Source organism: Magallana gigas, chromosome 2, assembly GCF_963853765.1.
Source record: "Magallana gigas chromosome 2, xbMagGiga1.1, whole genome shotgun sequence".
In the NCBI taxonomy this organism is placed as follows: Eukaryota; Metazoa; Mollusca; class Bivalvia; order Ostreida; family Ostreidae; genus Magallana; species Magallana gigas.
The window spans coordinates 23,324,685-23,338,081 of NC_088854.1; the positions used below are offsets into that span (position 1 = coordinate 23,324,685).

At 30.2% G+C, this 13,397-nt stretch overlaps 1 protein-coding gene across 2 annotated transcripts; it reads right to left on the minus strand.

The window, feature by feature from the left end:
• Positions 1-2,005: 2,005 nt before the first annotated feature.
• On the minus strand, positions 2,006-10,459 carry LOC105322914 (uncharacterized). 2 transcript variants are annotated; one of them, XM_066075693.1, is made up of 6 exons: positions 10,338-10,459; positions 7,087-7,192; positions 6,705-6,928; positions 5,138-5,298; positions 3,675-3,856; positions 2,006-2,111 (listed from the first exon to the last, which is right to left on the minus strand). In XM_066075693.1, exons 2-6 carry the CDS (start codon positions 7,166-7,168, stop codon positions 2,068-2,070), a joined length of 693 nt encoding a protein of 230 aa, XP_065931765.1. In that variant the 5' UTR covers positions 7,169-7,192; positions 10,338-10,459; the 3' UTR covers positions 2,006-2,067. The 2 variants fall into 2 exon arrangements, with proteins under 2 accessions (XP_065931765.1, XP_065931764.1); XM_066075692.1 differs by lacking the exon at positions 10,338-10,459 and adding an exon at positions 7,302-7,340.
• Positions 10,460-13,397: the final 2,938 nt, after the last annotated feature.

Here is a 13,397-nt window from a genome sequence, read left to right on the forward strand (position 1 = left end):
TAACAAATCTAATAAGTTTTCTTTTTTCCCAAGGACTATCAAGTGAGACATTTATTTACAAATTGATGATCTACGTAATTCCTTGTCAAAGAGACCCTACATCTCTTACAATTTTTAAGGTATTCAATGTATAAAGAAGGGATATTGAACAATTTTAAATCATTTTAAAATAGTTAAATATTTATTGCTAGATAACTATAAAAGTGAAATGAAACAAATTTACATGACAGACTACATGCAAGAAGCCGGTCATTTTGCACCTTAAATTTTTTTAAAGAGTTATCTCCCCTTGATGGAAAAAGAAAAAAAATTAATTTTGTCAAAATATCTGCGGTAAATGATTCATTTTATTTCATATTTTGATAAAAAGTTTATGCATGTATTAACCAAGAGAGTTTTACGAATTATAAGTTACTTTTTACAATATCTTAATAAAACATAAGTTGCCCATAGACTTCAATGCAAAATTAAAGGTGTAGTTAGTTTGACCATAATTAAATTTTGAAAATTCCTTTGGTGGAGTATTTTTATTTGATAACACCTTCAAAATGATACATGTTGTATCATGATTAAGAAAATCAGACCATTCATTTATTAGGTACAAAATGTGGTCATTATACATTGAATACCTTAACAATAAAAAATTTCATTCTCACCTTCCAAATACGCTTTTAAAATCTCTTTTTACAATTTTATTCACGTTTACTGTTTTGTTTCTATTTGATTTTGAACGTTTTCTCTTCTTTTATCGGCAAAGTAGAGGTTTAAACAATTCTAGATGTTAACTTTTTCTATGCTCTGGACTTCGCAAAGTGATGTAAGTTTAAAGGGCAACTACTCAAATATTTACAAGTAATTATTATAATCAATAACTACTAATGAACGAATACGAAACATGGTTTATATAGAAGATAATATGAAAAGTCGTGATAAGTAGGCAAATTTCCCTAAGTAATTTCTCACTAATATTTGAATACAATTATCATTGATACTAAGAATTGATCTTTTAGATAGGGGTGCCATGCAGATGCGCGTGAAATATCTCTAAATATTTTTTCTTTAGGGAGGGGGGGTGGGCAAATAGTGTAAAAAAAAAACTGTTTACTCTTGCAAATAAAGAATAGCAACCAAAACTTTTCACACAATTTTCTTAATAGCTAAATAGTCATTTGAAAAATGGATGCCTTTTGGATGCACAATAAGGTTTCGGAAATAAGATTTTCATTCAGGGGTCTATGAAATGCTAAAAGAATTACGTTTATTCTTTTTTAAAAACGGTTCTCAAAGTTCCTTTTACCAATTTAACAATAAACTTATCTCTTAAAACATGAATAAGGTTGTCTTGAAAATTCGAAATAACTTTTTGGAAACTCAATTTTTAATTTGGAAGTCAAATAGTAAGCATGAATACAATATGTAAGGGTGTCTTCATCCAGGGATCAATTACATGCGTAAAATTGACATTTTTACACAAACGCTAGGTACCATAACTCCTCTTAGATTTTACACAGCAGTTAAACTATTGAAAGATCATGCCTGGTTTAAAGGACTCAGGGTCTTTTCTTACAATTTTACAATAGTAGAATCATCTTTTTATTGGTATTGTTCTCTGTATGTGCTATATTTCTCGAGAAAAGTGTTAACTTAAACTCGGTTAGAGTTTACGTCAACCGTAAGTACGTACACGTAATTAGTCAAATGTACAGTAAACCTTATCATTAATTGTGATCTGTTTTCAAACACTTCCATATTTCCAAATCGTGCGATCTTGACCTTTCTGAATTATGTAGCTTACATGTTTGTACAAAAATATCTCTAACAAGATTGTCAAGTTGTTTTTCTTTCTAAGATATCCGAGATGTGTCATGTTTTAATGATTCAGATTACAATACCTCTATCACATTAAACATTAACACTTATTGAATACTGTCCTTAAAGGATATTTGAAATATTATGTAATTCACGCGAAGAAGTATGTACTAGCATACATTATTGCAAGAAAGAACAAACTCTTGATGTATAGCATGACAATTTTTTTTTATTAGTAGGATTGCAAAACTGTCACAACTATCTTTGAATATAGATGTTGAGAACATCAGCTCTTCCAAACTCTAAAAAAGAAAACAATTTCAATGTAATATTTAAAATTGAAAAAAATTAAATTCCATGTAGGATATGTAAATACGTTCATTAAATTGACGTGCAAGTTCATATTTGGCAGACTAAAGAAATATTTTTCAGTAGATTTATTTCAAAAACGCTAGTTCCTGTCTGAATAAACATATTTCCTTACACATTCTGAACAAACAAATGATTTCAGCAAATTCCTCGGACATTTTTAATTAATTTTTTTTCATTATATTTCCTCCAGAAATTGTTTTTAACATCATTGCAAATCCCGTTAAGTGAAGTAATGAATGTCGATGGTTAACATATTTAATTAAACAATAACAATGCACTTAACTTTGTGGTCGATTTTAAATGGGAGTAAGTGTCAAGAGAAGCAAAAAAACATCAGAAGTAAATCGTCTGAAGAATTATAATAATAAGTATTTCCGTAGAATGGATTAGAAAATGAGGCCAATCAGTCCAAAACTAGCTCAAGTTATTTTGCACTTTAAATTTTAAGTAAATGTATACTGTCAACATTTCTAAAGGCCCATTTTTAATCATCTTTATTGTAAAAAAAAGTATCAGCAGTTTTAAAATCATTGCCACTATCGTCATATGTTGAGTTGTTCATGTCAACTTCATGAGATGTTTTTCTGATGTGTTTTTTCAAAACGACTCGATTCGCTAGGTTCTCTGCTTTTAACTGCTTATCAAAAACATAAAACCAATTGAACCTCCAAGACCAGTAGCCGTGATCCATGTGGTTTACGATATGTTTTTTTATGTCTCATAATATTTCCTTTATTTACTAATAATCTTTAAAAATTATGTCCAAACAGTAAAATTGCTACTCAAAGTTCATGGTATTTATCCCAGACTGCTAGAGTTTTTTAAAGACACCACAAAAATCATTCTGAGGCTTGTTTGGAAATTCGATACAATCAAAAGTCTTGAGGACCTACCATGAAGGTTTAAAGGTCACGTAAAGACAAGTCAATATGACCGCTAGATTACATGTAGGATCACTCGCTTTTCTGATAGACACCTAATAGCTCGCGAAACTGCACGGCACACTTTTGAAAAACATTCATTGCCTGTATGTTATGGACGAAATAAACCCGCTAGTGAGACAGGTCCTCTGCATCAGAATTTAAAGGGAATCACCTTCCCAAAGGATTTTATTTAGTTGTGGCATCTCTCTCTATGAAAAGCTGTTATTATAATGTAAAACGCACTAGGTTGAATGTTGTAATTGTTCGATCGTAGTGTTCGTTTATCTTTTTTGTCTTATAAAGCCCTTAAATAAAGTTGAGGGTTTTTTTTAAAACTAAATAAATGCTTTTTAAATTCGCTTTTCTTCATACTTACTTGTCCTGGTCAAAATGATTAAATTTAGAAACAAAGTAATATAAACATTTGCCTCGGGTGTTAAAAATTTTGTATATGAGGGACTGTAGCATTCAGAAAATTTTAATTTTTTGCCACAAAGCCACAGTCTTTAAAATGAGTGTACTTGTTGCAAAGATTTTGTAAATATATAAACTACTTAGTAAAAATCTCACTCTTGTTGTTCCATATTGTTGATTTCCCCTGCTTGGCGTACAAAAACTGAGGGTATGTCTTTTGCTTCTCCCACTGACATGGTTTGGAGCCAATGGAATCAGCTACAACTAACCACCCTTCGTCACCCGGACAGCCATGGTATTTCTTGTTGATGAAGAAATGTCTTCCATGTCTAGTTTCTCTAGATTTGATATATTGATTGAACAAAATAAAATGATGACTTAATTCGTACACAACCCTTACCAAAATATTGAACTTCTGGCAACACATTATGGCATTATTGCAGCAATATTGCAGCAACATTCTGGCAATACATTGCGGCAATGTTGCTGTTGCGACAATACCTTTACGGTATTCACGTAAAACATGAGTTGGGGGGGTGTGATTCAAACAGTCTTTTATAGTGAAACATCGTAACCATGCATAACAGTTATATGCGATTGAAGGGAATATCATTGGATTTTTAATTGAGACTTTCTAAGAATAAGACTTTAATTATAAAATATTTATTTGATTTCGTTTTTTCGACTTATTATTATTTTTTGGGAAAAATATACAAAAGCAGTTCATGCAATTTTAATTGACAGTTTTAGACTTGTGCTGAATGTGTTAAATCTTATAAGTTTAAATTCTGGTAAAGCTTTTGCAAGCTCAGTAAGCATAATCAATCAGAGAAAAAAGAAAAGTTTGTGGTAAACTTCTGGCAAATTTTGAGGTGTTATAATTTTAAATCATATCTAAATAATTGACAATTTGTTAACCCCCCCTCCACTGCTTGGCTTCTCCTTAAATTAAAATGTTTATTATTGTTCGAAAAATTAAAATGAAATTTTTATTGTATTACTTATGCATTTATTTTTTTTCAATTAAGTACGTGGTTTAATTTAAATGCATGTTTGCATTCTGATCAGAGAAGATTTGACACGAATTATTTCGAGCTGGAATGAAGCTTGTTATAATTAATGCAGAAATCAAATATGATGCCTAGCAGCATTGCCAGAATTATATATTATGTATAGATTAATTACTTCATGATTTTAAATGATCAAATACATGTAGATGTTACCAGAAAATTATTTCTGGCAGTATGATACTGAGTATTGCCAGAATATTACCAGAAGTCGTTGCAGCTAGTGGCAATATTCTAGGTGCATGTTAATAGAATTTTTTTACAGAAATAACTCTAATAGTATTGCCAGAATGTTGCCAGAAGTTATTGCCGTTATCGGCAACACTCCAGTAGTATTGCCAAAATGTTACCAGAAGTTGTTGCAGCTAGCGGCAACATTTCACTAGTCTCAAAATCTGGTTTTTGGTAACAAAAATGTGTTGCTGCAATATTGCCGCAATATTGCCGCAATAATTTTACTTTGGTAAGGGAATATAAAAATACATGACTGTAAATGAAATCTTATACAGACACTCCACAACTGGAAGTTTGTAGAGAAGTTTTGATTCTTACTTGTCAACTGAGAAAAAATTATAAGAACCACTTTTCTGCATGTCGGTCCAGCTTGTTTTTATAATCCTGTTGTTGTGAAACCAATTTAAATAGTTTGAACCTCGACCGTCAAATTCAATGAAGGCCATGGTTTTACCCTGGGTGTTCAACTCAATCTTGACCTGTAAACTCAAATAATGAATTTCTCACAAGTTCCTGCTTCCAACATTTTTTACGTAATATCTCGATAATTATAAATACCTTTGCTACAAAACTACATCCATGCGTTCAATAGAATGAAAAAAAACAAAGTACTGAAGTACTGACGGGAGTTGATTTTATATCGATTATCATTTATTCAAAATCAACGATATGTGATTTTGCATGGCAAGACGTATCAGTAATCGAAATATTTCTGAGAAATGGTATGGATCCAGGCAAGGTTGAACTCTTGTCTTGTTCAACCAAACGCTCGGCTGTCTCCGTTCATATCCGACAAGCAAGAGAGACTCTGTTTTGTCGGATATTAACGGAGGCAGCCAAACGTCTGGTTGAACGAGACTACATCGAACTCTGGCGTAGGAATACATACGACTTTTAAAAAATCTAAACTGTTTGTACAATTTAAAATCTTACTATTTTCATGGTATTAATAAATAAGTTTTCTTGAAAAACAATGCTTCTGAATACATAGCATCGAATTTACCGATTATTTTCAAGAACTAAGTGTTGTCAGCGGTATTGATTTGTGCTTAGGTCCAAACACTGTTTCACTTTCGCTTTGCCCGAGTAAGTGCATAGGAGAGTTGATTAAAATCAACTCCCAAAAAGTTTAGACTATCTTTTTTGAACCGCCACCTCTACCGTTTCAGGTTTCAAAAGCCAACCAAAAATAGAGAGTCCACGGGGATTTTGCAAACGACATGAAAGTACCCTGGATGATAACGTTAAGAAATTGTGCGAGGTGTCCCGAGTACTTTCGAATGGAGAAAAGATCTCAACATTTCCAATTTTGAATTTCTGTACGATGTTTGTTTTCTTTCTTGTTAAATTCTCCGGGTAATTACAGATGATGTATAGATGAAGAAATCTTGGATAAGTGATAGAAGATTGTGACATATTTAGCAGCAATATATCGTTTAGTTTCATAATTTTAAGAACATTCTTTATATATCATATTATCTAGACATACAACTGTATAACATTTTAAACTAGCAGTATGAATAAATAAAAGATGTTTTAAAATGGCCTCATGCATACATGTTGAAGATAAACCATTCATGGCTTTTAACTTTTTTTTCAAGAACGTCCTTGTGTGCATTTTTCGACATGATCAAGTTATGATTTAGTGCATTCATATAAAATGTAAGTCATGGTCAAAATTACATACAAAATAATAGTTGGTAAGAAATTATAATACTTAATTGTATTGACATGTCTTTGACTTTTTAAAATGCAATCGAATGCAATTTTAACAGTGTTTAGTTTTAAGAAACGACCGTCTGTTCAAATACGTAAAATCATAATGTTAATAATTTCATGATTAGTCGCAACTTTATTTTCCAGAAACTCTAAGATGCGACTTTACCTTCTTAATATTCAGACAACTCCAAAAGTCAATGTAGGGGCTCCTTAAAGTTTTCATAGTTGTTTTATATTTTTCCATTCTGGCGTTAGGCGGAAGACAGCCATTTTTCATCGAACACGGACATATTCCAGACATGATGTCACAATTATTGTGTTTGGTTTTCCATGATTTTAAAAACTGTTCTCCATTACCACTCGGTGCATGAAAAATTAGTTCCCAATCTCCTTGAGAAATAGTTATATTGAATTATATTCTGAATTAAAACCGAATGGGTTATTTCATAAAACACAAGAATATAAGCACTTATTTGTATTTAAACAAATTACAAACGTCTTAGACTGATTTATATGAATATTATTGTAGTTGTAAAAAAATATAATACCTTTGCAAGGGGAATGTTTAGTGGATAATCCCGATCCCAGCATCACAAACAAAATACAAGTCATACAAAAAACAAAAGCCATTTTCACTGTGGTTTGTTTTTAAATCTAAAAATCAAAGTACATGAAAATAGAATAAAGGTATAAGAATAAAATCTCAATAAAAATTATTGTTATGGAAAATGGTATAATTTAAAGAGCAATTTAAATGTCATACACATGCAAGTCATACACATGCAAGATTTTACAAGAAGTGAGAAGATTGATTTTTGTTTTTAGGTTTTTATTGCTGAGTTTAAATATTACGTTTCACGAATGCGATGCCGACATTAAAATGAAATCAAATCCCATCTGTTTTAATACGCACTATTAGAGGTAACCCCATTTTCTTATCAATGAAATGATAACATCAACATGTAAACGAAGTGGACGGATAATTTTACAATTTTATGTTGTTACGTTTAAAATATATAACGTTCTACAAAATTAAATTTAGAAATAGCAACAACTTATTGTCTGCATTATATTTATAAGACCTATAGACAGCCGGTTGAACACATCTTGTTACAAAAACTTTTTTTTTTAAATCATCGTATAAACTTTACATAGAATTTTTTTAAATAAACGCAAATTTTTGCAAATAAGTACGAAATTTACTCAGAGTCATGGGTAAATTATCTGAGTTTTACGTCAAACTTCAATTATTGATCACGTGTTTTTGTGATAAACGCAAAAATGATTATATATTTAATTTTTTTGCATTTTAAAATTAATTATATTGGTTCCACTTTGACGCCATCTGTAAAAATATACAGATTTTACAGCGAGTGAAATCTTATCAACTGATTTTTAAATTATAATATCAAAACAGGTATTATCAAGTGAATTGTTTTTAATTAGTGATATGTCTAGTCGGTAAAATGTTATGTCCCTTAACTCTTATAAAATATCTTAAATTGGCCAAAAAAATAATTCTAAAGTCTTTAAAACACTTCTGAACATAAATGTGTCATATTTCTTTCATATATTCATAACTTTTTACATGTATTACGAAAGATCATTTTTTGAAAAATAAACCCATATGTCCGTTTGCCCTCAACTATATAACTGTTCAGAATAAATTCTACGCTTGCATACATGTATGTTTATTTACCATTGTTATTTTAAAGTATATACTTATTTTAATCATTTTCAGGCTAAATTATTTAATTATCTTGAATTATTATGTATTTAACATGATTTCCTAACACCAGAAACGTTAACGCCGCTAGCGATTCACTTCTATAATAATTATTTCACTTCTCTTAAAGGACATATCGCATGTTTCTAAAGTATACGACATTTTACATTTTTTGGCTTCCTTGTGTATCTAATAATTACTCCTAATAGTTTGTTAACGGTATAAAAGCGGTAATTAGCCATAATATCAATTTAAATTATAGCCCCGATCGTTTAAAAACTCGTTAATTAGATAGCGTGTCACGTGGTACAGTGACGTCACATGCGACCTTCTTCGAATTGTAAACAAATTGTAGGGTTAGCATTATCTTCTTTAAATTTTGACATTCATTCACCATGTAAGTTATTTTTTTTTACATGCTGACTAAATTAAAAGAATCTTATTATTCAGTCGTACATGTTTGAGCCACCAGTGCTGATAAAATACGATGATATAGCCGAAGAAGCGACGATGAAGTCGGCAATAACGATCAAATTTATCGACGTGTAAACATTGTAAACACAACTTAGTAAGGATTGTAGCTCAAATAAATCTGATAAAGGTGTTTATTTATTAAAATCTACAACAGTCTTGGTTTTTGGCGTTCCTAACGACTCAGAATGTTCATTATTGTAAAACTGTGGTGCACAAGAAGTTTGTTTCTTCGGCAGTAACTGATCACAACTTTCTAAGGTTGTTTACTCTATATTACACTGGATTATAAAAGCAAGCAAGAACGTTTTCCTTAATTATTGTTTATTTCTGTAAGATCCCATCTCCGTATTTTTTTTATCCATGTACGTATAAATGTATATCAACAAACTTTGTCTATTTCTTGCGTAAACAATCAATATCGACAACTCGATCCATGACTTCTCCCACAAAAAATAAAACTCATAGAAATCTCACCTCCCGTACTAAAATTATGATTTCTGCAGAGGTGAACTACATGTATGAATGAAGAAATCATGTATACAAAACCAATGCATACATGAACGTATAGTTTAACAATAAGAAAAAGAAAACAGCTAATGAAGCGAGGCGGTATCCAAAATGGCGTCCCCTCTCGTTATTTTTCTCCGATGAACTTGCGTTTTGTACACAGGCCCCTTTGCATAAACTTTTATTTTTTTCTTTTTGAGAAATGAATAAGATTTATTTATGAAACTATAATTACAAAAATGTACCATATAATTAATAATATATGAATTGAATGTTTATTTATAAATCCTCTCGTCGACAGATAGACCCCTATTTGTCGAAGGATTTCCGCATACTTTCGTAAGGGAAACTTAAACAAACAACAGTTCAAATCCCCATTTTCGGTGGCTAAATCACCCGCAGGAGGCACAGAACACCATCATGTCCCGTTATCGACAATTTAATAGGTGATAATTAGTTTAATTGTCGTTTAAATCTAATCCAATTACTAAGATGGCTAACAGCACCTTCTCGCTCGAGGTCGCATATGACGTCACACATCATGGCGGGTAGATCGAGAGAGAAAATATGCATATCGCGACATTTGAATTTCATCGCTTTCAAACTCACGAATTAGGCAGAATATTTTATGAAAACGTTAATAAACTTGATAATGAGTATAGAATGATTTTATTTAAAAAATTCCAAAAATTGAAAAACATGCGATATGTCCTTTAAGAATCGTTGATTAGTATTGTTTTGCTCATCGTTCGGTAAAAATTGGTTTTGTGAGTATCAATAAAAATTTCAAATATCGGGACAGCATAAGATTTTAATTCTTAAAATGTAATTTTATCTTAAGCAAATTTTTTTCCCAGTCCGTTGAATATCAAGCCTTAATAACATATTGTTTCGAAGTTGGAGGGACTGACATATCCAAGAAATTTGAAAACTAAAATTCGTAATTTATGGGCTTGGGGTAGCAAAGAGTTTCCCATACATCAAACATCTGTGCAGTACACATATTAAAAACGACTTACAAACACATTTTGTAAAATATTTGTCTAGATCTGTTTCAGTTTTTAAAAGTCTTATTTTGATACATTTACTTACCCAATTTTATTTTAGTTTACATCCCTTTTTGTTTCAAAAACCTATATATGTTCTAGAATTTATAAAAAATGCAATTTGTCCTTTTTGGATCTCGTTCATTTATTTATTTCACTTTGTCACACGTGTTAAGGGTATTAACTCACGGCTATGACGTGTTATCTTTTATATTATTTAACACACATGACTTTAAATTGTAGAAATCAAATTCAAGTATGTAGCAGATTTTCATCATCACTTCCTGGTCTGATATGACTAATGCTACATTATGACACCCTGCTTCACAATTCTATAATGACTTAAAGCTGTATAGTCCAATTTAGAGCGTAAAAATTGTTTACATAAATTACCATGTATTTAAGATGTAAAACGTAAATCTGTAAACTGATCGAAATTGAAAGGAAAAAAAACTTTAATGACACATTAATTAGTGTAAAGTCAGTATCAGGGCAGTATAACTGCAAGTTCAAAATCAAATTCCACCAAAACCCATGGCCAACATCTTCTTTTAATTTCTTGTCAAGATCTTTGTTTTTTGGAGTTTGGGGGGGGGTGTCTTTTGGAAATGTGTATATGTGTTTTGTGGTTGTCTAATATTTGATATATATCGTACATATTTATATCAATTCCAAATGATTTGCATTTATGAAGCAACCTTTTATGTTAATCAATTTCACAAAGATATAGTATTATTGAAAACTATTGCCATTAGATACAGTCGCCGTGTTTATAATCAATCCGATTAAAACCATCCGATTTTTTCCTCACACTCGTCAGAGTCTGGCATGAATTGATAAAGAGGTAATCTTCACAGTATCTCTACATTTACATGCAATTCAAATATGACTCAATCAATGATAGGTATGCTTTTGTCTGTTTATGTTAAAACATGTATACCTATCACACTGAAGGTTGCATAGAAAACAAGCATAAATTCTTTTGTCTATCTCCTTTTGAAGAGTTCAAATATATATTCTTAAGCAGTGAAAGCACTCCCTTGATTGTTCAGAAGTAAATGTTGTATGAAGATGACCTTCTATCGATCACCTGTTAGATCCTGACGAGTGTAAGAAGAAAGGGGATAATTTTAATCAGCTTGTGTTTATAATATAGCCTAATTATCATAAAAGGATTACAAAGACTAATACAATATAATAATGTCATGTACGAAATGTATGGACCAAGTCTTTGACGAACAAATTATTATACTTTTCGTAAAATTTAATTTTTTATGTTACATGTAAGTCATCCGAGTATACCTTAAGGAGGTTGGCACCTGAAATAATAGTAATGTCGATCATCTGAAAACAACTTGGATATAAAGATTGGGACCTAAAATGTTCAGTTTCTCTATTTGTTATCCATGTCACATGCCTTTTTTTGGAAATATAAGGCCCAAAACAGAAATGATAAATTTCCTGAAATTTTTGCTAAAATTTGAAATGGAAATTGATAATTTGAAGAAATCGAACAAAAATTTATAGTTTGAACTATTATTTAGTAATATTTTAATACAGTATGAAGTTGAACACATGTTGTGACTAAAAACGTAAAATCGAAGTCAAAGTTTATATTAAAATTCCTTGCTTTACTGGTGGCATCAAAGGCCAGTACATAATGAACACAACAACACATGTTACAAAATTTTGAAGTTATCAAATTATAACGCAAAAGACGAAATATTTATAGTACAATGTAATGTCATCTTTCCAAAACTTTGCATATAAATAGACATGCATTTAATGTCTCATTAAAAAGTAAAACAAGTAGGGGTCACATCTCAGAAATTTGAGATATAGCATGAAATAAGCTAATTTTATACCAAAATTGGAGTTAATATTTTATTTACTTCTATGAAATATAAGCTAAATATGCCAAAATACATCGATAGAAATCTCAAATTATTGTTTAAATATGATTTTAGAACGTCATGAATATATCATGATACACAAACTATCTAGAAGTTTAGTCTGCGTTGAAAATTAGGAAGCTAAAGACACAGTACTCTATAACTAGTGAGTTATGAAAATTGTTCAATATCCTTCTTGAAAACCTTCTGCCACAGAATATAGACCCTTACAAAACTCTGTAAAATGTAATTTTTAAAAAACAATTTAATTCAATAAAATTATTTGGCATTGTAAAATATAAATAAACTACTAGAATTAATATGTGATGCAGAATTTTCAGACTAGAGGTGACCCAAAATGGCTATCCTAAACCTAAGGAGCGAAACCTTTTAAAGCTGCATAAGTTTGGTAAATATAAAACAAGTAAATGGTCAAAAATTTAAAGAATGTTGTAGCTTAAATAACATAAAGAAATTTGGAGTTAATCTTCTTCTTTTAATTGTTACCGTTTTGTGTAACTGGTACAATAGATCATCGGGATTAAAACGTATCATTTGCATGTATACATGTATCATTCCTAAAAACAAAATGTAACAATAAGATAACTTAAACTGAAATTCACCAAATTTTTTTTATGGAGCATCTGTCTTTTGCATTAGATATGTAGAAAAGTATGTAGGCTGTGAGTTTCTTAGAAAATTTGTTGACTGGTCACTATAGATACATGTATATTTTACGAACTAAAAACAAGCTAGGATCCCACATTCATTTTTTAAGTTTCAATTATGAAGAAAAAACTTTAAAATACTACTGTTAGTTGTGTGTATATATATATATATATATATATATATATATATATATATATATATATATATATATATATATATATATATATATATATATATATATATATATATATATATATATATATATGCAAAAATACTTACGTGTCGATGGAAAAAACATTGTAAGTTTCACTTTTATCCAAATCGGTCCAACTTGAATTTAAGATTCTGCTGTTGTTAAACCAGTTTAAATAGTTTGAATCTCTTCCATCAAATTCAAGGAAAGCTACTGTGTCTATATCTTATCCGACCACTGTGAACTTTTTCTGGATTTACCTATATATATATATATATATATATATATATATATATATATATATATATAAGGTTTTTTTCTCGCCAAAGTTTTGTTTTTTCTCGCCGAAGTT